Here is a 27,954-nt window from a genome sequence, read left to right on the forward strand (position 1 = left end):
CACAACCACTTCAAATCTGCTTTTTGTTCATTCGTGCATGCAATAGTGGAGCTAGTTTTTTTGCTCAATCGCGTGATTAATTTTTTAGTTACACGTGACTTACTTCACTTTTAAAAGTGACTTCCTCACTCTGAAATTGACTTTTCTTTGCTTTAATTCAAAGAGATAAGGTCAAATGAGTGCTAGTAATTCTAATTGAAGGTTATTTAATAGCAGATAACAGAAACAGCAATAAGTTATACAGATTCTTAATCAAAATTTAACATCTCATCTTTTTTACCTTCTTTTTGAGATTACAGATCTATGAAGCTATTGCGGTTATTTTCTGGCAATTTGCCAGCTATGTTATGATATTCTGAACTCTACGGGTAACCAATGTAGTTTTTTCAACAGAGCAGTGGCGCTTTTGGAACTTGTGTATCCACATACGAACCTTGCTGCAGCATTCTGGATTCTTTGCAGTTTTCGTAGGAGTCCTTTATCAAGATATTTGATATACATTGAATTGCAGTAAACCAGGGTTGACAAGATAAAGCATGTCGCAAGTTCTTTCCGCTGTTCATATCTAAAATGCTTTCTGATAGAGTATAGTTTTCGAAGCTGTATGTAACATTAGCAAAATAACTTAATGAGGCACGTAAACCTTGTGTGTGCATGACCTTTAATGGTGGGAGAATTTTTTGAGGTGTCATTTGTTTCCGAAATTCTCAAAGTCAGCATTAAAAAAATTATGTTGCTCATGAATTGTTTTTAATCGTCTTGCTCGCATTCTTGTTCAACAGTTCGTAGCTGCAGCTATCTGATCATGTCTATTTAGGGTAACAATTTGCTGTTTCAACAATACGATGTGGACATGTACACAGACGATCGGAACGAGTTTTTTGGTTCCCAAACCCAGAGCATGACAGCTGTTGTTCGCCTGTTTGGTATCAATAAATCAGAGAACTCAGTTTGTTGCCACGTGCACGGCTTCCATGCCTACTTCCACGTTCCTGCACCCCCCAATTTCAACCCTGGGGATTGTGACATGTTCAGAAGAGTGTTGAACGATGCAGTCATTCGTGATATGAGGTCAAACAAAGATAATATCACCCAGGCCGTTGTATCAATCGAAAGCTGTATAAAGCAAAGTATCTATACTTTTCATGGGAATAAAAAAAGCCAATTTTTGAAAGTTACTGTTTCGTTGCCCAAATTTGTTGCGCCTGCGAAGCGAATCCTGGAGAACGGCTTCGAATGTCCCCCGAAATACAAAATTCACGCGTACCAACCCTATGAGGCTGATGTCAACTTTGAAGTGCGATTTATGGTCGATAACAAAATTCCGGGTTGCAACTGGGTTGAGCTCCCTAAAGGGAAGTTTAAAGTACGTATCGGTGCCAAGAAAAAAACTAATTGTCAAATTGAAGTGGATGTGAATTACACAGATATTATTTCTCACCCTCCAGAGGGAGAGATGGACTCAATTGGGCCTCTGAGGATTTTGTCATTCGACATTGAGTGCTCCAACCGAAAGGGTATCTTCCCAGAACCGGAGCACGATCCGGTGATCCAAATAGCCAACATGGTCGTCAGGTACGTTACTGTAATACTGACATTAATTTTAGTCGACTCTTGTGGTTAGCTTTTGATCCCTATTTTTGGCATACGCCGAGCTAAAGTATTTGGGATGCTTTTCCAAAACAATGTCACTTGAAACAATTCAGTTGGTTAACTTGAAGGGTCAAACTTAAAATGGTAATTAAGTTTGAGAAAATAGCAAAACTGGCTCGGTTTTTGATCATATCAAGTTGGGCCTCTTGCTGAAAATCAAGTCTCGTCCTCCTCCAACAAGAAGTGCGGAAATGCCGCCGAGCCTTTGAAAATGACGCATTTGTGGTGCATTATGGGCGTACACTTGTTAAAAAAACTTTGCTGTGGTTTTATAGATACGGAGAGTCAACTCCATTCGTGCGCAATGTGTTCACTCTTGGATCATGTGCACCTGTCGCTGGATCCCAAGTTATAGCTTGCAAAAACGAAGTTGAGCTTCTCTCCAAGTGGAACCAGTTCCTGTTGACTGTAGATCCAGACATCATCACAGGATACAACATGACTAACTTTGACTTCCCTTACCTTGTGAACAGGGCTAAGCATCTGAGAGTGGATGGATTTGCGTTGCTGGGTAGGGTTTTGGGAGAGAGGAGTACAGTGAAGGACTTGAACTTCCAATCGAAGCAGTTGGGCAAGCGAGAGAACAAGTTTGTGGAGATATTGGGACGTGTTCAGTTTGATTTGTTGCCAGTAATACAACGAGACTACAAATTGAGGTAATCTTTCTTTCTCTGACAGCAAGGGAAACATTGCACTCGAGGACAGTTTGTTTGAACCTGACAATGGCTATGAATATTATTCATAAGAATTGTCATAAAACCTCGGTTTGTATGTGCAGAAGAAAATCTATTTAATAGCCGCTTAGTGATAGCTGGGGCTATTATTGGCCTTCTTGGTTTTTTACAATTCAAAGAATTTGAATTGTATTGGGGCGCTGTCTTTTAACGACTCGGAGAGGAGTATTGGATTAGTCCTTTATTAATAGCCGCACAGCGATAGCTGGGGCTATTATTGGCCTTCTCTTGGTTTTTTACAATTCAAAGAATTTGAATTGTATTGGGGCGCTGTTTTTCAACAAAGTCAAATTGGAGATGTGATTTTGGTCACGCCGAAACAGGAAGTGGAGCGAAAAAGCGAGTGGTTCGGCGGCGTGAAATTTTTTGCTCTAATTTTAAAGTAGAGTGAGAAAACGGTGCGCTTTCTCGCTAGTGGTTTTTTGTTCACATGCGGCAATTTCACTTTGATTTTTACTGTTTTTTTTTTTCAATTTTTTGGGGTTTATATTTTTTCTAAATGGTTTTTACAATCCACTCATAGTCCGTTCTAGGTCTAGTTTTCTGTTTAGTCAATGAAAATTCTATGAATTGTTGGTCAGGACTTGTCCTGCTATGTTTTTTATTTCGTCGTCGCGATTTTTGTTACGACCATATGACGTCACAACCACTTTAAATCTGCTTTTTGTTCATTCGTTGATGCAATTTCAACTGAATTGCGTGCGTGACGTCATTTTTCACTCTAATTGGAGCTAGTTTTTTGTTCATACGCGTGATTAAATTTTTGGTCACACGTGACTTACTTCACTCTTAAAATTAACTTCACTCTGAAATTGACTTTTCTTTGCTTTAATTCAAAGAGATAAGGTCAAATGAGTGCTAGTAATTCTAATTGAAGGTTATTTAAGAGCAGCTAATAGAAACAGCAATAAGTTATACAGATTTTTAATCAAAATATAACATATCAGCCTTCAATGAAAAGACGAATTTTTTCGGTCTGTTTTTTTACTGTGTTTTTGAGACTACAGACCTACGAAGCTATTGCGGCTATTTTATGACAATCTGCCAGCTATGTCTTAAGGTTTTTTAAGAATCGGAAGTACTATTTGTTCAGGCGGCGTTTGATCTTATAGCGAAAGTGAGTATAATTGCAGTGTGAACAAATTTTTTCTGAGCGATAGAAGTCTTTTCTTCGTGCTCTGCGTTGAGTGAAAGACTTCATGACTTTGAAAAGTAGTTTTTGACTGAATGGCACATATAGATAACTGCTTTTAGCCATTTTTTCGTCCAAGTGGCCAATTTTTTTTGCTTGTTATTTGGTTTTTTGTCGAAATAATTTTGATTCGATGCTATATTGAAATGTAAACCTCGGAAATTGATCCCACAGTGTTTTACAGAGCCTGAAAATGCGTTTGAAGTTCAAAATTGGCACATATTTTTTAGTTAATTTTTGGCTTTTTTCATTAATTGCTTTGTTTTTGATCTTTGAGCGGACTTTTTAACTCTTTTTAATAAATATGGCAACTTCCTAATAGTTCCTGAATTAAATGCCTCTTTTTGAGGTGAGGTATTTTTGTTTTATGTAATTTTACACATACTGATCTGGTTTTTGTTCAAGTTTTCCTCTCAAGTCTTTGTTTGTATTTTGATTTAAATTATTGTAAGAAGTCTTTGTGCGCTTTCGGTATTTTTGGTTTCGTTTTTGATAATTTAATTGTTTTTGGCCATAAACTTTCGAAATTCGGTGAAAGTTTTCACCATATTTTGAACGTTTTTTCAAAATGTTTTAACTGTTTCTCAATTGAGCTATTTTCTTTTTATTGAGACAGGAAGATGACTAAATAACAAAAAATCCATGTTTTTGTGCCTCAGTTTTTTTAAATTTGATTTTGAATTAGAACTTTCTATTTGATTTACATGAAACTGCGAATTAGTTTTTTTTGTTTTTCTTTTTCAGATTGTCTGTATTCTCCACATTCTAGCATGTTTCTCTATCATTCTCCTAAAAGCTATAGTTTTATTCAACTTGACTTGATTAGTTTGAAAATAGTTGATTTGAACTAAAAAAAAGTTTTGTCTTACTTTCAAATTTTTTGAAGTTTTTTTGTATCAATTGATTTTACTTAATATAATATGGCACTGAGATTTTGCTAGCTTCACTTTTAATTATGCTCAACGCCATTTTTTGAATATTTATAGGGTTTGTTGGTAATATACAATTTTTTACGGTTAAATATTGTTCTGTCTCCTTTGTCTTGTTAATGATTAATTTAGATTCGATCGTTTTTGTCCATTGTTTAGTTTTCTCGCGTTCATTTTGATTGAAAACGACAACTTATGTGTAAAGTTTGTTTAATTAAAAATTGATTTTTGTTTTCATGTTGTAAAATAGGGTCCCCTTGGGAGAAATTAACGGAAGTTGATACATTTTGTAACATTTGCCATTTCTTGCAATATTTAAGTTTTTCTTCCAAATTAGAAAGTTTTGTGAGCCTAAAATGGCTTGCCTTTTGCTCCACTATCTGTTTAATGTTTTCATTTGCGAAAAAATGTAAAATTTTAGCTGGTTTCTTGTATAGGAGCAATTTACTTTTTTAAATCTTTTAAGTGGGTTTTATGGGCTATTTATCTTTTTGACTCAATTTTGTTTGGCTTTAGTAGTCACTTTACTAGGTATCAGTTGATTGAAAAGATTCTTTTTCATAAAGACGACTCTTAGATTCGTTTCAGGAATTTTATCCGGCTATGTTATTTTATCCGGCTAATAAATTTTATTGGAGTGAAATCTGAAGCAAGAAATGAAACGCGTGAAAGAATTTCATGTGTCTTGGGAGCTGAAAAAAAACTGAAGAGTGGAGCGAAAAGGGATTGGAAAAGAGAGCAAAAAATTTAGCTGTGAAAATTTTTTCTGTAAGCCAGCGAATTCTTTTGTTCGTGTGCGGCTTTTGAATAGTTTTTTTTCTTTTTTTTGGTTCGGAGATTTGATTATGATTTTGCATAACTTTTAGGCTGGTTTTGATAGTGATTTGAATGTGTCTGATAACTAATGTGAGTTGTATCTTAATTTGGAGGTTTTCCATCTGTTTCGCCGATTTTTAGGCGAATATTAGCAGTTTTTCGCCTATTGTTTTACTGCTTTAATTGGAATTTGAATAGACACTTATTACTTAAGGAGTTTTTAGATACCACGTCATTCCATTTTTTTGGTATAGAAGTGTTATTGAGAAAATGAACAAAAAAATTTGCAGCGTTTCATTACTCTTTGTGCTCAAGGAAACTTTTCTGTTCTATTTTTTCTCGTATATTGAAAAAATAATATGGTCTTGTTTAATAGCCGCCCTCATCTTCTCAGCCGGCTATCATAGCGCTCCTATTTTTTTTTACTTCGTCGAACTTTTTTTCGCTTTACCATTTTGCCGCTTTTTCGACATTTTGCGTGAAATCTTTTTGACTTCTCTAGGCTAGTTTCTCTCTTCTCTCATTCTTCTAAAAGTGAATTTGAACATCAGTTGCTCAGCAAAGCAATTCAAAATGAACAGAGTCAGTATAAAAAATTGAAGTCAGAAATAGAAACGGGATAAACCCATAAAGCCCAATTTCAGATGCCCGCTATTTGAACGTCGTTCCTATGAGTCTTAGTTACCATGTCTTATGCTTATTGGTAGTAGCCCCTGTAGCCTCTCTCTAAGAAACAGAAGTAAGTTCAACTACGAAATGCCATCAAAATAAATCGGACTTAAAAAATGTTTTTGAACAAAAATCTTTTTTTTCAATATCTTCTATTCTTTCAATCCCAATCAACCTTATTGGAATCAACGGCGGCTATTTTCCGGCAATCTGCCGGGTATGCTTTATATTCTTGTAATATTCTTGTTTTTTTCATTTAAAACTATTTTTAATTGCTCTTTTTTCTTAAAGGTGTTATAGCATTTGTTGAGATCTACGGTCCAAATTAGATGTTCAAATTATTGTTTTTTGACTTGACAGTTGAATTGTCAGTTGAATTGACTTTAATACTGAGTTGTTAAATATTATTGGCTTGTATCAGGCTAATTTCGTCAGATTTTCGTCTTTTTTTCTCGATTTTTGTTTATTCTGATTTTCTGATGTTCGCTACTTGTCCTATCTTCAAGTAAGAGCTTGTCTAGAGTTGCTGTTTCTAAAAGGTGCCACTGGATGCTAGACAAGGCACTTTTCAATGAAAAAAAAGAATACTGATTTCCATTTTTGTTGATTCTCGATAGTGATTTTTTGTTCACATGCGGCAATTTTACTCTGTTTTTTACTGTTTTTTCGATTTGGATTGGATTTTTCTAAATGGTTTTCTCAATCCATTCCTTGTCCTTTCTAGGTCTTGTTCTTTGTTGGAACAAAATCTCGCTTTCTCGCTTGTGGTTTTTGTTCACATGCTGCATTTTCACTCTGATTTTTAACCTTTTTCGCTTTTTTGGTCGAATTTTTTTCTGAAGGTTTTTCCCAATCCATTCATAGCTCTTTCCAGGTCTCCTTGTTTGTTAAGTCATTGAAAATTGTTTGAGTTGTTGGTCAGAACTTGTCCTGTTATGTTTTTGATTTCGTCGTCAAGATTTTAGTCATGACCATATGACGTCACAATCACTTCAAATCTTGCTTTTTGTTCATTCGGTCATGCAATTTCAACTGAATTGCTTGTGTGACTTTATTTTTCAGTCCTAGTGGAGCGAGTTTTTTTCATTCGCGTGATTAAGTTTTTGGTCACACATGACTTACCTCACTCTCAAAAATGACTTCCTCACTATAAAAATAACTTTTCTTTACTTCAATTCAAAGAGATAAGGTCAAGTGTCTTTCGCTCTAATTGAAGGTTATTTGAGAGCCGCTAATAGGAGAAGCAATGAGTTATACAGAATCTTAAAATATGACATCTCAGCATTTTATGAATAATTTTTTCGGTCTGTTTTTTACTCCCTTTTTGAGACCGCAGATGTACGAAGCTATAGCGGCTATTTTCTAGCAATCTGCCACCTATGTTGTTTGCAATTGAGTGTTCATTTGGTACGCTGAAATTAGTTTGATTTCTTAGAAGCATATACAAGGTATTGACTTTTTCCTGCCAACATTTTGAGCGTATTCGGAACTGAGAAAAACGCAAACGACATAAGATAGCAGGCGGTTATCAAATGAATCGAAAACCAATTTAATCTTGTGATGATTAGTTTTGATGTTTTAGATCGTACACTCTCAACTCAGTGTCATTTTACTTCCTGTCTGAACAGAAGGAGGATGTAGACCATGCCATCATCACCACTCTCCAGAACGGAGATGAACAGACCAGACGTCGACTGGCAGTCTACTGTCTCAAGGATGCCTTCCTCCCTCTGCGACTGCTGGACAAACTAATGAGTCTGGTCAACTATATGGAGATGGCCAGGGTCACCGGGGTTCCGCTCAACTACCTTCTGTTCAGGGGACAACAGATTAAGGTTCTGCTTTCAATAGTCCCTTTTATCGGCATTAGACTTTAGTAATGCTAATAATGGTAATAAAACTAATAATACGATTTTAAGTAGCTCATGAACCAAGTTAGATGGGTTTACAAACCACTCTTATTCAGAATTTTGAAGTCATTTGAACTAGATGGGGTTTTAATTGGGAAAAAACTTAGTTCAAAGTAACTGAAACAGTAATTTGTCAATTCAAGTTAAGATTGTATCTGAAACAAACAGATCGGCTAATAATCTGTGTTGTGCGTTAATCTGAACTGTTGAGCGTTATGCTCATTTGGCTTCCTTCATTCATTCACTACATGCCACTAGGATACAAGGAAGACGACTCTTTTTGAGAGCCATTTGTCCGACAACTTTTTTTTTAAATTTGCGTAATCCTTTGATGAGGATATATAATCCTTCTTGAAGATTGTGTCCAACTAAGAGGACTATGAAACTACATGATCTTTGAAGCCTTTGATTTAGCTATTATAGCTCTTCGGAAATTCAGAAACATCGCTAAGAGTTCTCAGCTATTAGAGTTCTTTTGAAGCTGGTTTTAGCAGCAGAATTAGTCCTGCACCTTATGCATTTTGTTAGTCTGTTTTTGCGATTTCAAGAAAAAATATCGGGGCTTCTAATGTTTTCCTTTAGCTGGACCACATTTGGTCACTTGAACTTTGACTTTTTTTAGAACATTGACTTGTTTTTTCTACGTTAGCCATTAACATTTCGAGAACGCTCGATTTGTTCTAATCTACAGTAGTTAGTACCCACTGGAATTCCAATAGTTGAGTCTTCTTAACAGTCTTATAGGCAGACCTCATCTCTCATCTAAACCCCTTCACTTACTGCTGCTCACTTTGCGTACCCTCCACCTATCTTTGCCGCCAAATTAGACACCCCAACCTTATATAACCGTCCCCCATTTACAACTACCCTTCAATAACTTCTAACCGCTGCCATGATGAAAAGCCGCGTCATCTCAGCTGACTATTATTGCGCTCCTTTTTTTATAACGTCGAACACCTTTTTTTGCTTAACTATTTTAAACTTCTCTGGACCGCTTAATTGCATTCAAACAAAGTTTGTAGCCGTTGTTTTGGTCCTGCGTTCATGCTGTTTTTTGCTTGACCGATTATTCGTCTGCTGCTTTTAACTTTTAGTCCTCAAAAGCGGGATAAGTAGGTTAATCCTGGAAGGCGTTAAGAGGCTGAGTAGCTCTCTAAGAGCCTTACACCTCACTAGTATGCGATTCACCAAAAGTGTTTTAAGGAGACATTATTAAATGGTGTGAAGGGCGGTTCTTAATCTTCATCTTCAGAGTTTGATCCCTCCTCTCAGTCAACCCCCCCCCCCCCCAGTTACTCCCTTTTCCACTGACCCCATTTCAACCTCCTCCATTGGTCGAATCGAATCCCCACTCCGCTTACGATTACAAAAAGAACAACAAATACAGGCAAAAACGGAATTTCACTTTAAAAAAGTTCGAGAAGCGTGGAAGCCATTAAAAAATAAGCTATGTAGTGAAAACTTCTGGGCAATTGGCCCCTTCTTGACATCAATAGGATCTGTTAGGATTTTCACTTCAATAGGATCTGTGAAATCATGAATTTTAATTTAAAAAACTCGTAGTATCAGAGCCATTAAAACCATCTTTCAACGGAAATAGTAAATAGTTTAACTATACCTCATAGGAAGCCAATGAGAGCGAAACATAAAGCGGGTAACCAGTTAGTATTTTCTTCAGAATAAAGAATATGGGATCTGTCCCAATTGGGCGACCTGTAAGTTCACAGAAATAAGTTCTAAAAGGGGGTAAAGTTAAAAAAAATTGCCTACGTTTTTGAAAAAAGTATTTTAATGAAAAATTAGTCATTAGGTGTCAACTCGAAGTATTAGACTGGATCTCTTTATCCTCTTTAGGAAGGTAATTGTACTTTTAATTATAGGTATGTCATAGGACTGTGCAAATTGAAGCAAATGCAGGCGAAACTGAATTATTAAAAGTTAACGATAACAGTTTAGAAGCCATAAAAACTATGAGCTATTACATGAAAACGATATATGTTTATTGGGCCTTGATGTGAAAATTGAATGGCCTGTAATTTACATTAAAGGAAAAAGAGTTGTGAATTTTTTTCAAAAAAACAGCGCTCCAATTCGAATCCTTTTATTGTAAAAGTATGACCAAAGCTAGCCTTTTGATTGCTGCTCGTTTATTAAGAACGTAATTGTTCCGAATTTTGGAGTAAAGAACATTTAGATACAAGAAAATCTCAAGTTAAAGATAATTGACGCTTAAAGTGAACAAAAATCACGTCAAATGTCAAATAATCACAAAAACTTAAACCTCGATATCTCGAAAAACGAAATTCAAAAAATCTTTTCAATTTCAAGTTCTACGCTTGAATGGACTGAACAAATTTGACTGAACAAAAAAAACGCAGTTGAGCGAATAGTTCCTAAATCCACTAAGCGGGTTCGGAAGAATAAACAATGGTGATCTCATCTTTTGCTGTTCCATTTTTTTATACTTCTCAAAGTGAGTAAGATATTGTAAAAGAAAACATTTCATCCTTTAGTTTCAACAAGTAACTTCAGGAGTTGCGTGTTGTTTACAGGTTGTATCTCAGTTGTTACGCAAGTGTGTGGAGCATGACATGTTGATCCCGACAGTGAAGAGTGAACCATCTGATGAGTTCACGGGTGCCACTGTCATTGAGCCAGACAAGGGATATTATGACTTGCCCATTACCACCCTCGATTTCTCCTCACTGTATCCCTCCATCATGATGGCTCACAATCTATGCTACTCTACTCTCATCAAACAGCACCACATCAAGGTACGTAGCAGCAGTTTGAGGTACTGGTTGTTCTGATTAAAACTCGTTTTTAATCGTTATCATGCAGCAATTTGAATAACATTGCACGTTTACTGCGAAAATGATTATGAAAAGTAATGATAGGATTTTCACTTCAATGTAAAAAAACCTTTGATTGTTTTTACTGTGAAGTGAAAATCCTATCAACACTCACGGAGAAGAACTCTCGTTTTCTATATCTTAAAGCCTATAATCCATAGGGGATCAATTGTGGACCAATGCCCCCTTCCTCCTGTTTTAGTTAAATAACACTTGTATATACTACTCGTAATTTTATGAAATTAGCTCGTTAACTCAGATCAAATGTAATTTCAGGAATACAATCTGTCACCTGAAGACTACATCAAGACCCCAACAGGAGACATGTTTGTGAAGAGAAGTGTGTGCAAGGGACTTCTACCTGAGATCCTGGAGAGTCTTCTTGCAGCTCGTAAGAAAGCGAAGACGGATCTCAAGAACGAAACAGATCCCTTCAAGAAAAAGGTGCTCGATGGTCGTCAACTGGCTCTCAAGATCAGTGCCAACTCCGTCTATGGATTCACTGGTGCACAAGTGGGCAAGTTGCCCTGTCTGGAGATATCTGGAAGTGTCACTGCTTTTGGTCGTATGATGATTGACCAGACTAAGAAGGTTGTCGAAGAAACGTATACAATTGCCAATGGGTTAGTTTTGACCTGACCACGCTCTAGGAACTACATTCTTTTACTGAGAAAAAAGAAAAAAGAATAAGTTATGATAACAAGAATAGTCGGATTGTATTGGATGCCAATAAATAGCAGTCAATTCGTATTACAGTGTTGAAATCGAGATAAGTGGATTGCAGGATTATTCCTTTGCCAGAGACATTTTCTAATGTCAGCATTCTAAAGTCTATATTTTCTCCCGCTACTTCATTTTGAGGTTTCTGATTTTCATAGGGATGTTTAATTGCTCTTGAACGCAGTTCATAGCAATTATTGTAAACGTGTGTGTCTTTTTTTATGCAAAATTTTCGCTTGACAATTTTGACTTTTCGAGTCTTTTACGCCCTTGACTTTTTGCGTTTCGCGTGATCTAAAGTTCTCTCTCTATCACAATTTCAAGCAGCTGAACTCAATTGGTGGCAATTTAATACTAGAAGTCAAATGAAAAGTGCGCCGAAACTGGTGTAATTTTTTACTTTAAATCTTAATAGTGGTATATGTTAACCTCTAATGTGGTTATTTGAAGTTCACTATTGAAATTTTCACTATTAAAGCACGACTGAAGCAGGCTGCAATTGATTAGAGCTCCCACTAGTCTATTCTTCCGACGTTTAGTCGGTTATGTTTTTTAATAGCCGCACAACGATAGCGGGGGCTATTATTGGCCTTCTCTTGATTTTTTTACAATTCAAAGAATTTGAATTGTATTGGGGCGCTGTTTTTTAAGAACGGGATAAACAGGTAAAGCCCAGCGGGCATTAAGTTTCATTGGCCCAAAGTGGACGTTAGTAGTCCTTCAAGTGCTTAGTGGTGCAGCTGCTGGGTAGCCTCAATTGAAGGTTAAAAGGTCATTTTTAGGAGTTTTTGGGCTCAAAATGGTTTAATTTTTCATGTTTTTTGTGATTTTTAATAGCCGCGTCCACAATTCGAGGCGGCTATTTTAGCGCTCCTAATTTTTTTTTACTTCGTCTAACAGATTTTTGTTTTGTCTTGCCCTGACTTCATGGAATTGACTTTTTCAATGACTTACCTCACTCAAAAAAATGACTTCTGAACTCACTTATGCAACTTTAAATTTTATGAACATTTACTTATTAAAGCTCAATAGTGTGCATCTAAGTAGTGCCAAACATATGCCCTAATTCTTGAATATTAGAGTCTTGAGTTTTTGATTTCGAATATTAATTTTGGGATCTTCTCCGTTTGTGCCCCAGTACGTTATGCGCCCCCCAGTTACAGAGTACGTGCCATTGCATAGTAAGTCAATATGTAAAAAATATTGCAGATGCATCTGAGGGGTGCAAATAATATGCGCCCACAAAGCTGAGAGGGCACAAACAGAAAAGATCATAATTTTGAAGCCCTATTAGGGCTTTCTCCTTATAGAGCTTATGTGTCTCATGAAAATGACAGTCCAAAGCTAACCCAAAAAGTTTAGTGCTCTATTAAAGGACTGGTGGTCGATCTGTCTATCTAATCTCTTTAGTTGTTTCAACTCATGGAAGGCCCCAAGCGTCTATCGCGGCTATTTTCCTGCAATGTTTGTTTTTTGTTTGATTAGTCTTAGGTTGAAGTTTTTAAAAGTTGATGAAGGCCTATTGCGAGACAAAATTACTCGTTATGACCATTTTACGGGCTATATGTTTTGCTGTCACAAACACGCAAAATGATACTATTTTTTGCAATTTTTTTCAAGTTTTTTGAAAATTTGTTATTCTTTGAGTTTTTTCAGCTTCAGGGGCAAGGGAATCTCCTTCAAGGTTTGATAATAGGGCACTATACAGTTTCTAGTAACAATGGATTGGTATTCAACATTTTGTCTCGAATTTTATCATTTTTTGATAAAATCTGTAATTTTTTTAAGTTTCCCTAAAGTTTTTGTCAAATATTTGATATTTGTCCATTCTCAAGTGCCAGGAAAACTATTCCACGGTCTGGAAAAAGTTAATGCATGGTTGTTAGTGTCAATGGATTTGTTTTCAATAATTTAACCTTCCAAATTTTCAAAATTTTCTGATAAAATTTGCAATTTTTAATTGTTTTTCAAAACATTCTTCTTTCAGTTTGTCTTGCCTAACTAGCCAGATAACCTCATGCAGGGCTTGAGAGTATGTTATTGAATAGTTGCTAGGGTGCAATTGAATGGTTTTCAACATTTTAATAGAACGGATTTCTATTTTTTGAAATTGAAATTTTTAACAAAAACTTGTCTATCGATCTTTGAACCAATTGATTTTTTAAGGATTGGAATTGGTGTACTGGATAGCCTTTAGATACACAGAAAGAATTCTTAAGATATTAATATCACAATTTTCAGCAAGATTTAATTAAAATTTGCAATTGATTTCATTTTTTTAAAAAAATTTTTGGGTGATTTTCGAGTTAATCGATCTTCAAGGGCCAATGAATTTTTTCAGGCCTTGCAGATATAATAGTGCAGCAATTTCAGAAACAAAAATTGGTTTTGGAAATGTTTTGAAATAGGAATTTTAAACGGGATAAAATTTTGCCTTAGGGGTAGAAGCTTCAAAGTTTTAGCATTGATTATATTTTTTGATCTGCTGATTAATTCAAATTCTATCCCGGTCAGTTAGAGTACTTCTCAGTTTTTCATATAATTCTTTGAATTGTGTTTCAGGACTTGTCCTATGTTCTTTTATTTCGTCGTCGCGACTTTTGCTACGACCTCACAACCACTTCAAATCTGCTTTTTGATCATTAGTTCATGCACTTTCAACTGAAGTGCGTGTGTGACATCATTTTTCGCTCTTAGTGGAGCGAGTTTTTTTGTTCATTCGCGTGATTAAATTTTTGGTCACACTTGACTTACCTCACTCTCAAAAATGACTTCCTCACTTTGAAATTGACTTTTATTTACTTTCATTCAAAAAGATAAGGTCAAATGGGTGTGTGTGTGTCACCACTCTAAATGAAGGTTATTTGAGAGCAGCTAATAGAGTCAGCAAAAACTTATATAGATTTTAAATCAAAATATAACATATCAGCCTTCAATGAAAAGACGATTTTTTTTTGGTCTCTTACTTTTTTTTGAGAATGCAGATCTACAAAGCTATTGCAGCTATTTTCTGGCAATCTGCCAGCTATGTATCAAATTTGTTCCATAAAAGAGATAGCATCAGAGCTACTTTTTAACCTTTTAACGGATCTCAAGAAAACAAGTCTTCCAAAGTTCTCTGGATAGATTTTTTAGTTTAACTAGTAGGCTCTGATGATTATGTGCGTGCCACATATTCCCAAATTCGAGCTTCGCAGAATACGATGTATCAAATTGCTATAGTTGAAATGATGCGGAAATGTTTGCTATAGCTATAAACTTTTTCTTTTCGTTAGCTTCTGCAAAATTGGCAACAATTTTCTAACCCAAGTTTGCAGAAAAAGAGGGAAAATTGAGTTTTCTGAACCCAAAATGCCTTGGTAACCTTCGTACACCAACGAATTTTCTACTTGCGTCTATTTTTTAATTGTTTACTTGATGGTGTTGCTATGATGCCAACATCAACCAGTTAGGTACCACCTTTTTGCATTAATAGCCGCCCTCAGCCTCTCAAAGACTATTATTTAGGCGCTCGCCTTTTTTTACAATTCAAAGAATTTGAATTGTATTGGGGCACTGTCTTTTTTAAGACTCGAAGAGGATTTATGGTTTGCCGATTTTACGACTTGTAGAGGAGTATTGGTGGAGCGTCTTTATCGATAATTATGTTAGTGTGTTTAAAACAGGCAGTGAATTGTGTGAAAACAAAATGTTTAGCTCAAATTGCTGAAGAGCGGAGAGAAGAAAGAGTGGTTTTCTGTTCATGTCGCATTTTCGAGAGAGAGAGTGGGAAAAATAGGTGTAATTTTTTTTCATTTTTCTGATGTCGTGCGTTTCGCAATGTTGTTTTGTTCAATTTTTAATTTTAGAACTAGTCTATAGTTTTTGCTCCCATAAGTTTTTATTGAAAGCTAGACAAGTAATTTTTAACTGCAATAAGTAAAAAAATTTTCCAAAATTTTTCCGGTTTTTTTAATAACCGCTGTCAGTCTTTCAATGGCTATTATTTAGGCGCTCTCCTTTTTACAGTCCAAAGAATTTGGACTGTATTGGTGCGCTGTGTTTAAAGATAAACATGTAAACGGGATAAACATGTAAATCTTACCAAGTTTTATTAGAAGCCCGTAGCTGCCTTTAGTAGTCATTCAAGTGCTTAGAGAGGTGAAGCTACTGGAAAGGCCGTAATTCAAGGTTAAAAGGTCATGTTTAGGATTTTTTTAGCCCAAAATGCTGCAATTTTTCGAGTTTTTTTGTCATTTTTAAATTTTTGTTCAAAGCAGCCTAAAATTGAGGTTTGTAAAAGTTGATGAAGGTCTTTTGCAAGACATAATTACTGTTTATGACCATTTTAAGAGCTATGTGTTATGGCACTCCAAACATGAACACGCAAATTTATACTAAATTTTAAAATTTTTTATAAAGTTTTTTGAAAATGTTTGTCAGTTTTTAGCCCTAGTTGTCAAGGAGCCTTCTCTAGGGTTTGGTAATAGGTTACTGCTTAGTTTCTAGTGGTAAGCGAATGGTTATCAACATTTTATCTTCACGAATATTGGCTATTTTTTGATAAAACTTTCAATTTTTTTTCAACTTTTTAAAAATTTGAAGCCCCAGAAGCCAGTAAGCCTCCTATAGGATTTGATAATAGGTCACCGGAAATTTTTTATTTCCATGGAATGGTTTTCAACAATTTAATAGCACAAATTTTAGCAATTATTTGATAAAACTTGCATTTTTGAGTTTTTGAAAGTTTGTCGTTTTTAGGTTTCTCTGACCTCACGGGTCAAGGAACCTCCTCTGGGGTTTGAAAATAGATTAGTGCATAGGTTCTAGTGGCTATAAAATAGTCTAAATTGTTTAATATCACGAACTTAAGCAGTGTTTCTAAATATGGCTTGCAATTTTTTCAAGATTTTGAAAATATTTTACCAGCCAGTTTATCCGGCTTCATGGGCTAGGGGTAATGGATTGGTTATCAATATTTTAAAAACACGAGGTTTTGCAATTTCTTGATGAAATTTTTATTTCAATACTTATGAAATTTTTTTATCATTTTCCAAATTTATTGATCTTTGAGCCAGTGATACTTTTTAAGGTTTGAAATAGAGATACTGGATAGTCTCTGGAGACAATGAAATAGTTTTTAAGATCACGAATTTTAGCACGATTTTGTTAAAATTTGCGATTGTTTCTTAATTTTTTTGTCATTTTCTGATTTTAACAATCTTTGCTGGCCAACCAAACTTTTTAGGTCTTGCAGATGGGTTAAGTGGCAGAACTCAGACCAAGAAGTGGTTTTTAACATTTTTTCCGCAAAATTTAGAAACTTTAAATTTTGCACTTGTCAGTTTTTTTGACGCATTTGTCATATTTCTCGAGTTTATCTACCTGTAATGAATAATATATTTTTTAATCTCTTTTGGTTGAGATATTGAATTGTAATATTTGGCCTTCAGGGCAAAAGCATCAAGAGTTGTAGCAATGATTTTTTGTTTAGTTTGATTATTTTAGTTTCTCAGCTTTTGAGATTGTCTTATTGGCTGGGATTGTTCAATTGATCTGCTGGTCAGGTACATTATTTCTCAGTCTTTCAATCAATTCTTTGGATTGTAGTTCAGGGCTTGTCCTGCTTTGTTTCTTCTTAGTTCGTTTTAACGTTTGATCACATTTTACGTAAGTCACGTTTGACTTCTGTCTTACATCACTCACTCACTGTTTCAACTAAATGGATTTTAATTACTTTCACTCACTGAATTACGCAATATAGTGAATGCGGTCAAGGTCAAGAAGCGAAATCAAAGGAAACTGGATAGACCACTAAATCTCGGGCTGTAAGACTCGATGTTTAAAGACTTAAAGCGTTAAGTTATCGAGGTTCCGTAGAGTATAGTGCTAAGTGGTATAAGTATTAAGCTTAGTGTTCTCCAGGTCAGAGGTCTAATTAAACAAATTTATTGATTCTAATGAAACTGCAGAAAAATTAGAGCTCTTTGACACTTACAAAATTATTAGCCTGTTGTCAATCTTTCTTTTTCTTTCTAACTGTTTCAGTCCCAAAGGCGGTCAGCGGGGTCAACGGCGGCTATTTGCCGGCAATCTGCCGGCTGTTTTTTTGCATTTGCATTGTTGTTAATGTTGCCTCCAGGTTTTGGTTGGATGAATGGTTGAGCAAAATAGAGAAGTTTTGCCCAATGCAACGCTTGTGAAGTAGCGTCTTATCATTTTCTGGATGATTTTGCTTCAGAATTTCTTACGGAGTATAATTTTTAGTTGAGTTTGTCCTTATTTTTTTCCTTTTCCTCGGTTTTCTTCATATGAAGCATTTTCTAGGTTTGTTGTCAATTATTTAATGTTTATTGAATGATGAATAACCGTATCGCAAGCGCTTTTGCCATTCGTTTTTGCCGAGAGGCGCAAGTTAATAAAAAGTTGTCAGATGCTTTATCAATTTTCGTTGTCAGATGCTTTTCCGTTGTCTGTTTTTGTTTCCAATTGAGTTTAATTAAGTAATATGTTAATTATGTCGTTTATGGTAGTTATTTTTCTTCTTTGTCGTTTCCGGAACTCTTCCGGCTATGTTTTTTGATAAGTGAGCGAGCGAGAAGAACGGAAGTTCAGGGAGTGAATAAAGTTTGAAAAAGTTGTTTCTGTGAACAATTTCGAAGAGCGGAGAAGAGAGAATGTTTTTTTGTTCCTGCCTTCTTTTGAAGTGGGTGTGAAAAAGTTTTTGTTTATAGATTTTTTTTATTCTTTGTTCACGTGCGGATTTTTCAAGCGGTTTTATTGTTTTTTTACATTTCTGTTGTTCTGAAAGATTATTTTCGGCCAAATTTATACTTTTCAGGTTGTTTTTAATAGCATTTAGATGGTTTTTCGTTAATTTAAAGGAGTTTTACGTTAATTTGGAGGTTTTTCAATTAATTCTCCGGTTTTAAGGGTATGTTAGCGATTTTTGTTCCGTTGTTCTATATTGCTTTCACTTGTACCTGAAATTTTGCTGAATGCTCGTTGGCAGTTTCGTTTAAAAATTAAGTACAGTTTCTTGGGTACCAAGCAATTTTTTTCGTGGTATTTGAGAAAAAATTGTTAAAATTTATAATTTTTTAGTTTTTTTGCTTTTGTCAAAATTAGAGATCTTTTTATGCTTATTTTGGCTGGTCTGAAATTCTATTCTATGAGCAATACCGTTGTCTCGATTTTGTTCTTTTTGTATTTGTACTTGTACAAATTGAAAACGTAATTGAGCTTTTTTTTGGTTTAAATTGCTTTAGTTAAATTCAATTAACTTAAATTTTTATTTCAATTAAGATAGTCTTTCCACTTCCTTGATGCTCATTGCCATCCGAAACCAGTTATTCGACCGGCTGCTTTTTGGCGAAGACACTTGGAGTCGTTTCAGGAATTCTTCCCGCTATGTTTTTAAGATCTGTTCACACATTTTTTTCAATTTTCGAAGCCAAATCGGAGAAGTGATTTTGGTCGGGCGAAACAAGAAGTAGAGCGGGAAAGCAAGTGGTTTTTGCAGCCTGAATTTTTTTATTCCAGTTACGATTAGAATACGAAAACTATTTCTCGCTTATGGTTTTTTGTTCACATGCGGCAATTTCACTCTGAAATTTTACTGTTTTCAACTTTTTTGATCAGATTTTTTTCTAAATGGTTTCCCAATCCATTCATAGCCCATTGTAGGGCTTGAATTTTGTTTAGTCAATAAAAATTCTTTAGCTTGCTGGTCAAAACTCGTCCTGCTAGGTTTTATTAAATTCGATGACGTTCTTTATTCTACATAAGTCACGAATTTCACGTTTGCACCCTGACTTACCTCACTTATTATTTCAATTGAATGGATTTTAGATTTATTCACACCCTGAATTAGGCAATGTAATGAGTATGGTCAAGGTCAAAAGAGCAAAATCGTGGAAACAGGATTAACCGATAAAGCACGGTCATTAAGTCATAGTGCATTAGATGACCAAAGTTCATCAGAGAATTTGCTAGCGGGCATTAGTATTCAGTCTAATAGCCTTCAGTTTAGCAGCTGAATTAAGTACAATTTTAGAGCCTAACGGAAGCTACAACAAATAAGGACACTTTTGGATACTTAGAATAAATTCTGTCAATTTCTATCTCCTTTTCTTCTTGTTCCAATCCCGATATGACAAGCTGGTCAACGGGCTATTTTCCGGCAGTCTACCGGCTATGTTTGACTCTTTAATTGCTTTCAAACGCAGTTTGTAACACTTGTATTACTCCTGCGCTCTTTTTAGTGGATTTTTCGCTGGACCCATCTTACCTTTGACTTTTCATCCTCAATAACGGGATAAACAAGTAACGCCTAGATGGCATCAAGTGCTCTTAGAGCCTTACGGCTCTCTAAACTAAGTATGCGATTCACCGAAAATGTTTTGGAGACATAGTTTATTTCATGTTGTTGAGTGTAATTTGACAACAGCTGATTTTGCTTTTATCCTTTTTAATTTTTATCCTTTTTATTTCAACTGTGGCTAAAAACTACAGCCTGGCAACCGAAACTTTTCAAATTTTTGATCATAGTTAACTGAGCAATGTTTTCTGAATGCGTTTTAAATTCAACAAGTGCATGGAACTAGCATGAAGAAGTGAAAACTATTTAATGCCAAGAAATTAGGCACAAAATTAGGTACAATATAAAAATGGTTCTGGCAAAAATACAAAGCACAAATTCTGAATTGGAAACCAAATAAATGAGAATATTTCATGTCTGGCAAACTGGCTGATTTACAGGAGGAGATGTTTTTCAACAACACAACTGAACCTGAACAATTCAGCTTAAAATTATATTAATGAATTCTTTTAGAGCTCTATTGATTGTCGAAACATGAAATAAGTAAAGACAAAATAATAACGGGACATGAAATGAGGGCAAGAAAGCTATTTTATTCATACTTTCAAAAATAAGTTGCGTCAAAGTATTAAAACACAATTTTTAAAATCGTTCTGCAGCACAACCTATGAAAAAAATGAAAAAGCACATGACACGAATTTGGGGCAAACTAAATTCTCCGTGAATGATGAAAAAGCAGGTATCAAAATCATTAAAAAATAATTGACTTTGAATCGCAGCTAGATATGTTTTACACTGCGATTTTCGTTACAGACGATGCTTATTGGTGCAAATTAGAGGCTAATTTGCCCGTTGAATTTAAATTTATTATTTCCTATTATTGTTCTAACGTTTTGAAGGCTCTATCTTGTTAATCATAATGGAAAGCCAAAAAATTAAACACTGGATGTAAGTTTTTCACCTTACGCTGCCTTCAGTGAAGTGTTTCTATCACGGCCTATTTAATATACTTAGATTTTGTTCAAAATATGCAGCAATGTTTTAGATGCATATTCTTTGCTATAATTTCAACTTTCGATTTTTGGCTGAAACTTGCAGCCTGACAACTAAGTTATCTAATTTTCTGCTGATAATTCGCTGGGTAGCATCTCTTTAAAAGCATGAGAATACAATGAACGAATAAAAGCAGCAAAAATAGATCAAAAGAAAAAATTGACGAAATGAAAATTGTCTAGCGGAGCAAGTCTGAAATTCAATTGAACAGTTTCATAAACGTCAGAGCTGGCTTTCTGATTCATTTAATTACAATGGATAATTTTAAAGCAATTGAACCTAAGAGTTTAGAAAAAAACGAGATCTAATAAAAATCACTTTGTATTTTCCAGCTCTGGTGCTGTCAAACTACTTGGAAAAATGTTTGATAGTTGATCTATATAAGCGCTCTAAGACAATATATACTCGGCGCTATTTAAATAATTGACGCTAAGATTAATATGGGGTCATGAAATGTGGAAGGGATAGCGAATCTGAAATTTTCAGATATTAATAAATAGTAAGGAAATTTTAGAATAACTATTTTTTAAACTCGTTCAACAGAATAGTTCACATACTCGCTTACGTAGAAGTTATACATACACATTACTGAAAGTTTCCTGGGACAATGTAATAATTACGACAAGAGTTTGGAGCAAAGATGAAATTTTCGCAAATACTTCTAAACAAATACGTTAGAACATTGTCAAAGTCGGTAGAATCGTTCGCTTTTTCATATTAAAAGTAAGCACTTGAAACCTTCTATTTTTTGCATGAAAACAAAACAGAAAAATTTAACGACGACAGCCAGGAGTTTTTAAAAATCGAAATGTTTTGGATTTTTTAGAAAACCTTAAGGACAAAAAGCCACTGACTTCTGAGTTGATTCAGATATCATTAATGAGAGAGTTAAAGTTTTTAAGAAAACCCCGAGGACCCCATAAAATGGACAAAAATAGATCCGAATTAAATTGAGAAAGTTTAAGAAAAATTCAAGTAATGAAAAATAAAATGGCAGTTTTATTCGAGAATATGTTGTGTGCTTTAAACTTTGTATTGCAATCAGGCTAAATGAATTGAACAAGAAACCTGTAAACAGATAAAGCATTGCCTTTTTATTAGGCAGGCAAAACCTGTGATTATTGATGCTCAGACAATCAGCAAATGAAATGTACATTGGACAGAACTAAAAATGGACTGAAATTTTACCAAAGACAAAATGACTTAGAGTTCAAGAGTAAGAATCCCATTCAATAATTCCACAAGTAGAAACTGATTTTTTAGGTATAAATCAACATTAGTCATAATGCAGTTATTGAACAAAAAAACTTGCCAAATTCTGTTTTCTGTCTCACTTTCAATGAAGATTTTCACGCCCTAAAGCAACTTGTTCTTTGATACATGAGCTATTACGGTGGAACTTGAATCACGGTGCAATTTTGAATGTTAAATGAATACCGAAATAATTGAAATGCGAGAGCAGATATTATAAAAGACGACGCTGAAGTAAAATGGAGATTCAGTGAATTGTACATTAAGGAGCTTATAAGCGGACTGAGTTGATGGTGCCGCTTATACCGACTCAATGGTAATACTGGTAAAAAAATATGTACTCAGTGCAAAACCAGTAATTTTGGTCGATGTTGAATCGGTTTGGCCTCTGAACTTAGTAGAGGCTGAATTAGGTACCTAAATTAAGTTTAATTTAAGTTCAATATGAGTTATGTTCACGCGATAGTTCACGCAATATTTCACAAAAAATCATGAATAATTGACGAATTATGGCAGATCTGAAATGATTATTTTCTTCCTGTTTCTTAACAAGATCTCGACGATTTTGTAAAGCAAGAAGCAAAATTCGTAAAAACAACCTAAACAATTTATTGCTTGTCAAAAAATGGGCTGAAAAATTGTGTTTCGATTTCCAAGAACGTTTTTCGAAGTTAGATTGTGACAGTGTTGGAAAGATAACACAACTGTTGTTTCGGTGTACCAGCAGAAAAGTTGCTCGTTATCGAAACGATTGAATAAGAGCTAATTTTGAAAGTATTCAAAATCTAGGGTAAATTGACATGAGATCGTGCAATTTTTTTGCAAATCGTCGTTCATTTTTGTTACGACCCTCTTGAGGGGGAGGAACTGTATACTCAAATGGTTTTTTTTGTTCAGACAATTTTGACCGATCGATATATTCATCGTACAGAATTGTGAGTGGTGTCATTAAAAAGCCCGTCCAGCGTAGAATATGGAATTAAATATATTTTTGGAATTTCGTTTTCTAGAGCGATTTATCGTGGTTTAAATTTTTGTGAATATTAGACCGATTTGCCTTATTTTTATTCACATTTTCCGAATTTTTTGCCTAAAATTTTGTCAATTTTGCCAAAATTTTTAAAATTTGTTAGCAGTAGTAATGTTGATTTTTTTAAAAAAAGACAAAAAGTAGTGTTGACTATTTTGATTTAATTTTTTTGGCTAAATATTTCAAATTTCAGCCTTTTTGATCAAAAACTGCCCGAAATAAGCTTCTTTAGTCCACTTTGGTTAAATTTACCGAAAGTACACACGCGAAAACAACTAACACAATCTTCTTAAACTACAAAGAGAGCTAGGGCTACTTCTACATCCGTTGAAAGTAATCTGGAATTAAGATCTTTTAACTAACAAATTATCTAGATCTATAACATTCGAAACAATTGAGTATTCTTAATGGACGAACAGCAATAGCAAGGCCGCTTTTTGTTCCAATCTTGCACTGTTACAATCCATAAATAATGCGGATTGTAGTCAGTCGGTCTTTTTATTTTAAAGGAAAAAATTCAATCTTTTCTTTGTTAATTAAAGAACAGAACAGTTCAAATCAAAGCTTACTGTTGATAGGTCCAAATGGTTTCCTAAGCAGTTCCAAATTAATTTATTTAGTTTCTTTACCCGAACAATAATGATCGTTTTGACTTTTAAAAATGTTTGATTTTTAAATAAACAATGGCTTATTGAACTTTGCCACTATTTTTCTCTTTATTTGGTCAACTTGTAGCTTAGTTTCAACTTGTAGCTTAGTTTTTACAAGTTGCTCTTCCTTCTACCGAATCGAAATTTAAACTTTTTGCGGTTTTACTCGTTAATTTATGCTTTTTGGCTTACTACTAGATATTACTATTTTTTTATAGGCGTTTGAAAATAATTGTTTCCGAAAAATACAAAAGCATTTAATTTTCCCTCTTTTTCTATTGTTTTGTCTACTTTTTACCTAGTCTCATTAATGAGAGGTCACATACCACATTTTTGGGCTTATCGAAGATGGTGCAATCTAACATTTTTTGAGGGGCGAAATATGGCTTTACGGCTTCGATAGCTTTTTCTCGCAAGTTTTAATTGAATTTTTGTTGTCTCTATTCGTTGTTCTTTTTGTAACCGCATAAGAAATTTGAATAATGACCGGTCTTAATGCCCTCCTATAGAGGCATAGGTTATTGTAAAAGATTTGGATGTTCTCAGCTGATATCTAATGGTTTTCATTACTTTTGATATAAATTGTTTTTAAAAAATGTAAGCATTTTTTTAACTTCGCTGATTTTGTTCTTTTGTCTATTTGTTACCGAGCCTTATTATGGACGGGTCCCATATCTTTTCAAATAAGTACAAGTTATTTTGTTTAGTTTCAGTTTTATCTGACGGTATCTTGACTTTGTGATTAAGATTATTTACTAAGTTTTTTTTATTAAATGGACATAAAGTTTTGAATGTGATTAATGTTTGTTGTTGTTTGATTTTTTATTTCGTTTAGCCTCGCGTTCTTAATAATGGCAGAACGCATCAATCTAATTCGGCGTTTTTTATTCCACTGGATTATTTGCGTTGGAGGCGATCTTCTTATCCATACACCAATTTTTTTGAAAAATTGATTAGTTTTTAGGTTGTTTTGTCTGTTCCTCATTTGATAGACAATTATGCCAAAAATGTGATGAGCGGGGTCGGAACTTTATGTGCGAACTCACATTACGGAGTCTCCTTGTTGAATTCTAGACAGAGATAACTTTGGGAAGGTAACACAGTCGTTGTCCTTGGATGTCATGAAAAAAGTTTGAACTTTTTTCAAATCATTGTAAAAAACTAATTTTGAAACAATTTTATCAAAATTTAGGCCAGATTTACGTGAAATGCTGCCAAAATTTTTTAAGTGAAGTTCTTGATGTTTCTTTTTGTAATGAAATTCTAAATTTCTGTAATTTGATACCACATATGTTTGTCTTTGAAGCCCCCAAAAAGCAAAAAGTGTCTGAACAAAAAAAAACGGGCTAGCAAAAATCTGGGAAAAATTAACGCAAAAAAATTGGTGTTCTCGAATGAAGTGTTAGCTCTTTATTTGCAATTGACTAAATATACTAAAAAAGAAGTGTTTGATTTTCCAGGTACAAGCACAATGCTCATGTCATATACGGAGACACGGATTCAGTCATGATAAAATTTGGCGTCGATTCAATTGCGGAAGCCATGGATCTGGGTAGAGAGGCGGCGGAGTTTGTGTCTAAACAGTTCATCAATCCTATCAAGTTGGTTATCGTCAGCGGTTCTGATTTTTGCCGCTTATTTTGGGAAGCCATTTGATTTCGTTTTCTCTTGGCCCTACAAACGGCGCTACAAATCGACACATAAAAGTTTTCAAAATTAAAATGTTTCGTCAGTGTTAGCAATTCTCGGTCAGTGTTAGCAATTCCCTGAATTATCTAGCTTTAGGCAAAATGCGACAAAAAAAATCAAACAATATGGTCGTCAATTTCGTTACATATTCTTCTTTACAATTTTTTCACATAATATACGTAATTCATTTATACAAAATATTTACTTTCAGGCTTGAGTTTGAGAAGGTGTATCGCCCATACCTGCTGATCAACAAGAAGAGATATGCTGGACTGTACTTCACACGACCTGAAGTACACGACAAAATGGACTGCAAAGGTATTGAACGTAATCGATTACGGGATCGTGAATGAAATCTTCACTTAATTCTGATATGCAGCATCTTATATGCGAATAAAGAGTAAATGGACTAAGCAATACTGTACATGAAATACAGCGAGCTGTTGTCTCAAGAGGCTTTTTAGAAATAATAGAGAATCAAGTGTATTTAAACGATGTGAAATTGGAAAGACTTGTTTGCGTATTTTATTAGAATATAATCGTACATAAAAGCGTGAGCTCTGAACAACAAAAACTTTGTAATGTGAGGATATTATAGTTGGTTCCTTTAGGTATTGAGACAGTGCGAAGAGACAACTGTCCATTGGTGTCGAATCTTCTGAATGTAGTGCTTCAAAAACTGTTAATTGAGAGAGACCCAGAAGGTGCGACTAATGTGGCCAAACAGACTATCAGTGACCTGCTCTGCAATCGAGTGGACATGTCACAGTTGATTATTACGAAAGAGTTGACCCAGTCTGACGAGGAGTACAAAAGCAAGGTGCCACATGTGGAACTGGCTAAGAAAATGAAGAAGAGGGATCCTGGATCTGCTCCTAGTTTGGGCGACCGAATTCCCTACGTCATCACAACTGGTTAGAGGATAGCTTTGTTTGTTGCTCAACCCTGATGCAGGAAAATATAAATTATTAATAGCCGCCCTCATCTTCTCAGCCGGCTATTATAGCGCTCCTATTTTTTACAATTCAAAGAATTTGAATTGTATTGGGGCGCTGTCTTTTTTCTGTTGCTGAAGATCTGTTCACACATTTTCATGATTTTTGAAGTGAAATTGGAGTAGTGATTTTGGTCACGCCGAAACAGGAAATGGAGCGAAAAAGCGAGTGGTTTTGCGGCGTGAAATTTTTTCGCTCTAAATTTAAAGTAGAGTGAGAAAACGGTGTTTGAACAAAAATTCGCTTTCTCTGTAGTGGTTTTTTGTTCACATGCGGCAATTTCACATTGATTTTCAGTTTTTTCGATTTTTTGGATAGGATTTTTTTCTAAATGGTTTTCCCAATCCATTCATAGTCTGTTCTTGGTCTAGTTTTCTTTTTAGTCAATGAAAATTCTTTGAATTGTACGTCAGGACTTGTCCTGCTATGTTTTTTTACTTGTCGAACAAAAAAATGTTTCGCTTTACCTCATTTTACCGCTTTTTCAACATTTTGCGTGAAATCTTTTGGACTTCTCTAGGCTAGTTTCTCTCTTCTCTCATTCTGCTAAAAGTGATTTTGAACATCAGTTGCTCAGCAAAGCAATTCAAAATGAACAGAGTCAGTATAAAAAATTGAAGTCAGAAATAGAAACGGGATAAACCCATAAAGCCCAATTTCAGATGCCCGCTATTTGAACGTCGTTCCTATGAGTCTTAGTTACCTCTCTCTAATGCTTTTTGGTATTGATAGTAGCCCCTGTAGCCTCTCTCTAAGAAACAGAAGTATGTTCAACTACGAAATGCCATCAAAATAAATCGGACTTAAAAATGTTTTTGTACAAAAATCTTTTTCGGTATCTTCTATTCTTTCAATCCCAATCATGCTTATTGGAATCAACGGCGGCTATTTTCCGGCATTCTGCCGGGTATGTTATCAACATTCACCAATATTCGCCCACAATCTGATCTATTTTTTGGGATGTCTTGATTTCTCAGAAATGATGGTTAATGTGATGTGTATTTTGTGGTTTAAGTTGTAAAAAAATAGGTTATAAGTTACTTTGTTGAATGAGTTAACAGAAAACAATTTTGACAGACTGAAACTTAGATGATGCAAAAAACTCGAATTTGGTCCTTCGAATTAAAAGTTGAGAAACTTTTCAGATGTCACAATGACTCACGAGTTATGACTCAAAACACAAGTATACTGTCCGGACATTTAAGACCTTCAAAGAAGAAATAAATAAATTTCAAGTTTTATCAGTTGTGACAGTGTTCTGTTTCATGCTGCAGGCAGATGTAAGTTTAGTTTCCGCTTGGTACAGGGTATCTTGAAACTATCTTCTCTTTGTCAAATCTCTTTTCACCACTCATCCATTTCTGATAAAATTTCCAAATCAGCTCTCATTTCTGGCAACAATTTCACATCTATATATGCTTCTAACACTCCCTAATTACATTGTTTAATTCTCACTGGCATTTCAATCGTTTCTCTCGTTAATGTAAAATATTTTTAAAATTTAAAAGACAA

General features: G+C 34.8%; 1 protein-coding gene across 1 annotated transcript in view; it reads left to right on the top strand.

Annotated features, from left to right (window-relative positions):
* Positions 1-27,954, top strand: part of LOC142336231 (DNA polymerase delta catalytic subunit-like) — a 34,209-nt gene that overhangs the window by 4,992 nt on the left and 1,263 nt on the right. Inside the window, exons 2-9 of the mRNA XM_075384910.1 lie at positions 818-1,575; positions 1,929-2,309; positions 7,576-7,828; positions 10,456-10,677; positions 11,032-11,378; positions 25,219-25,359; positions 25,659-25,765; positions 26,059-26,361. Coding sequence (XP_075241025.1) covers positions 818-1,575; positions 1,929-2,309; positions 7,576-7,828; positions 10,456-10,677; positions 11,032-11,378; positions 25,219-25,359; positions 25,659-25,765; positions 26,059-26,361 — 2,512 coding nt within the window. The remainder of the gene's footprint in view (positions 1-817; positions 1,576-1,928; positions 2,310-7,575; positions 7,829-10,455; positions 10,678-11,031; positions 11,379-25,218; positions 25,360-25,658; positions 25,766-26,058; positions 26,362-27,954) is intronic.

The sequence above is a fragment of the Convolutriloba macropyga genome, chromosome 3 (assembly GCF_964194025.1).
Source record: "Convolutriloba macropyga chromosome 3, txConMacr16.3, whole genome shotgun sequence".
Classification (NCBI taxonomy): domain Eukaryota; kingdom Metazoa; phylum Xenacoelomorpha; order Acoela; family Convolutidae; genus Convolutriloba; species Convolutriloba macropyga.